The sequence below is a fragment of the Carlito syrichta genome, unplaced genomic scaffold, assembly GCF_000164805.1.
Source record: "Carlito syrichta isolate Samal-C Ts95f unplaced genomic scaffold, Tarsius_syrichta-2.0.1 Scaffold289135, whole genome shotgun sequence".
Lineage (NCBI taxonomy): Eukaryota > Metazoa > Chordata > Mammalia > Primates > Tarsiidae > Carlito > Carlito syrichta.
This window is the reverse complement of record NW_007233231.1, coordinates 5854-8881: the sequence shown is the minus strand read 5'-3', so window position 1 is coordinate 8881 and position 3028 is coordinate 5854. Positions and strand designations below refer to the sequence as shown.

General features: G+C 58.5%; 1 protein-coding gene across 4 annotated transcripts in view; it reads right to left on the bottom strand.

Annotated features, from left to right (window-relative positions):
* BAX (BCL2 associated X, apoptosis regulator) overlaps positions 1 to 2209 on the bottom strand; it is a 5321-nt gene extending 3112 nt beyond the window's left edge. For 2 of the 4 annotated variants that reach the window (XM_008054133.1, XM_008054134.1), the window contains exons 1-4: positions 2107 to 2203; positions 1468 to 1519; positions 1234 to 1380; positions 764 to 899 (exon numbers count right to left, since the gene is read on the bottom strand). In XM_008054133.1, the coding sequence (XP_008052324.1) occupies positions 764 to 899; positions 1234 to 1380; positions 1468 to 1519; positions 2107 to 2140 (369 nt within the window). In that variant the 5' untranslated portion in view covers positions 2141 to 2203. Of the gene's footprint in view, positions 1 to 763; positions 900 to 1233; positions 1381 to 1467; positions 1520 to 2106 lie in introns of all 4 variants that reach the window. The other 2 variants (XM_008054135.1, XM_008054136.1) reach the window with 2 other exon arrangements.
* Positions 2210 to 3028: the final 819 nt, after the last annotated feature.

The window sequence follows — 3028 nt, the reverse complement described above, 5'->3', positions numbered from 1 at the left end:
CCTTCCACCTCAGCCTTCCAAGTAGCTGGAACTACAGGCACGCGCCACCACGCCCGGCTAGCCCCCTGATCTTTATGTATCACTGCATCCATCTTGTCAATTCAACTTTGGCTTTAACATCCCCTACTCGACCGGGCTCAGTGGCTCAGCCTGTAATCCCAGAACTTTGAGAGGCCGAGGTGAGTGGATTGCCTGAGCCTGCGGGTTCGAGACCGGCCTAGGCAAATTGGCAAGACCTTGACACTACAATAAAAGAAAAAATTAGCAGGGCTTGATAGTGTGCGCCTGTAGTCCCGGCTACTTGGAAGGTTGAGGCAGAAGGATCATCGGAGCCCAGCAGGTCAATACTGGGGTGGCCATGAGCGTGCATACCACTCGGTTCCAACCTGGGCGAAGGAATGAGACTCCAACTCAAAAAACAAAAAAATCCCCTGCTCTTAAAAGTCTTTCCTGACCACTTTGCTCAATCACATCAAACTATTTTACTTCACTACAGCACTTATACAACGTGACATCCATGAGAGCAGGGACCTAGCCTGCTTTGTGCAGTGCTGTGTCCCAGGTGCCGAGTGCAGGCCTAGCACATAGTAGGCCCAACAGATGTTTGTTGAATGAATAAAAGAAGCAGACATCCAGTCCACAGTCGTCTCTCTCAACTCCCTCTGTAGTCACTGGGCCACTTGCAGGCTTTGATCCTGTGATTCCCCGGGTCCTCCCAGGTCTGAGGGAAGCACCCTGGGCTCTCTGCCCTGCAGCTGCCCACCTTGAGCACCAGTTTGCTGGCAAAGTAGAAGAGGGCGACAACCCGGCCCCAGTTGAAGTTGCCATCAGAAAACATGTCAGCTGCTACTCGGAAAAAGACCTCACGGGGGGAGTTTGTGTCCACGTCAGCAATCATCCTGCAGGAAAGAAAACCCATGCTGGGGAAGGGGGTGAGGCAGGGGGCAGAAATTCCAGCATCCACCTCATACTAAAGGTAAGGAAACTAAGGCCCAAACCAGGTCAACGTGGAGCAAGGGAAGAGGACAAGATGGGAATTCAAGAAGGTAGAAAAAATGGCTCCCTGAAGGAAGGCTTTGACAGGGAGGGGAGGACTGGTAGTCCAGAGTGCTTGAGTTGAGCGATGGGGCCCAGACTCCTAGTTCCTAGGGGAGGACAAGGGTGTGGGGCTGGGACTCCTGCATTCTGAGGGAGGAGATAGTGGATGGACTTCCGGGTCCTGGGGGGCCACACCTCTGCAGCTCCATGTTACTGTCCAGTTCGTCCCCGATGCGCTTGAGACACTCGCTCAGCTTCTTGGTAGATGCATCTTGGGGCGGTGGCTCCAGGGCCAGCTCCGGTGTATCTCCCCCCATTCGCCCTGCTCGATCCTGGATGAAACTAGAGTGGGAATGGAGTGGGGGTGCAGAATCAGAATGGGGTGTCACTCCTCAAATCTGCTCCACAATAATCAGACCTCAAACTCACCCCTGAAGCAAAAGGGCCCCTGTCTTCATGATCTGCTCAGAGCTGGTGGGCCCTAGAGGAGAAAGGAAGGGAAGAGGTGCCTGGACTCTTGGGTTCTAGGGGATCAGGAGATTGCGGAGGCCCATGGTTCCTAAGGGAGGACAGAGCCGGGGGCCCTGGACTCCTGCGTCCCTAGTCGATAAAGTGTCTAGAAGGCCGGGCAACTGAGTCCCTCCCTGATGGAGAAAAGCCAGGAGTCTGGGCCTGTATCCTACATCCTTCCGGGGAAAGAGGCTAGCGGGACACTTAGCGCATCCAGACCCCTGGCCTGAGGGGGCAGAGACGAGACCCGCCCCTCCCACCAGGGCCAGAGGCAGGAAGTGGTACCGGCGGCAAGCCCGGGCCTGCCCGGGGGCTTGGATTCTGAGATCCCCAGGTTCTCGGGGGTCCGAGAGCGCCAGGCAGGCAGGGATCGGGGAGCGGAGGCCAGAGAGCCGGGAACCCCCGAGCAGGGAGGCGGCTGGAGGCTGGCAGCGCCGATCCGGGAGTTTCTGCCCCGGAGTGCTTGGAGATCGCACAGTCCCAGGCCGGCAGGAGGGATCCTGGGGCCGGTCGGCGAGGGGGCTTGCCCTCCTCCCGCCCATCTGCCTCCCGCCTCACCCCCGCCTCTGGGCTGCTCCCCGGACCCGTCCATCACCGCCGCTCCCGCCGCCGCCTCTCGCCGGGTCCGCGCGGGCGGCCGCAGCGCGCCCTGGTCACGTGAGCGCCCCGCTGAACGTGCGTCCCTCACGTGAGCGCCCCGCAAAATGGCCGCCGCCCCGCAAGGCCTCGGGGCACGTGACCGCGCCGGCCTCACCCCGCCCCCGGGAGGGGCAACCCGGTCACGTGATCGTCCAATCAGCACCTCCCCCTGAGCGCCCGCCGTGGTGCCATTCCGCCCGCCACTCGTTCAGTCGCGGCTACAACCTTCATTCATTCATGTCACGCACAGTTTTCAGAAGTTCCCGGTAGGATTTGAGTCCTCCCTAGCGCAGAGGTAACAGCAAGTGAAAAAGCTCAGAGGTCAAAAATGGAGTGCTTTCAGGCAGGGCGTTTTACATTACTAAAATCTGCGAGTATTTGTGTGTGTATATGTGCAAAAAAAAAAAAAATACGGGCAACGCGGTGGCTCGTGCCTGTAATCCCAGCACTTTGGAAGGTGGAGGCGAAAGAACTGCCTGAGCCCAGGGGTTCGAGACTAGCCTGGGTAATTTGACCAGACCTCAGCTCTACAATAAATGAAAACATTAGCCGGGCGTGGTGTCGTGTGCCTGTAGTTCCAGCCACTTGGAAGGCAGAGGCGGAAGGATCGCCTGGGCCCAGCGGGCCGAGACTGCGGTGGCCGTGAGCGTGCCCCTGCACTCTAGCCTGGGTGACAGAGCGAGGCTCCTACTCAAAAAAAAGGAATACGAGCCGGGCTCGGTGGCTCAGCCTGTAATCCCGCGCCTTTGGGAGGCTGAGGGGAGCGGATTGCCTGAGCCCGCGGGCTCGAGACCTGCCTGGGTAGCAAGACCTAATCTCTACAATAAATCAAAAAATCAGC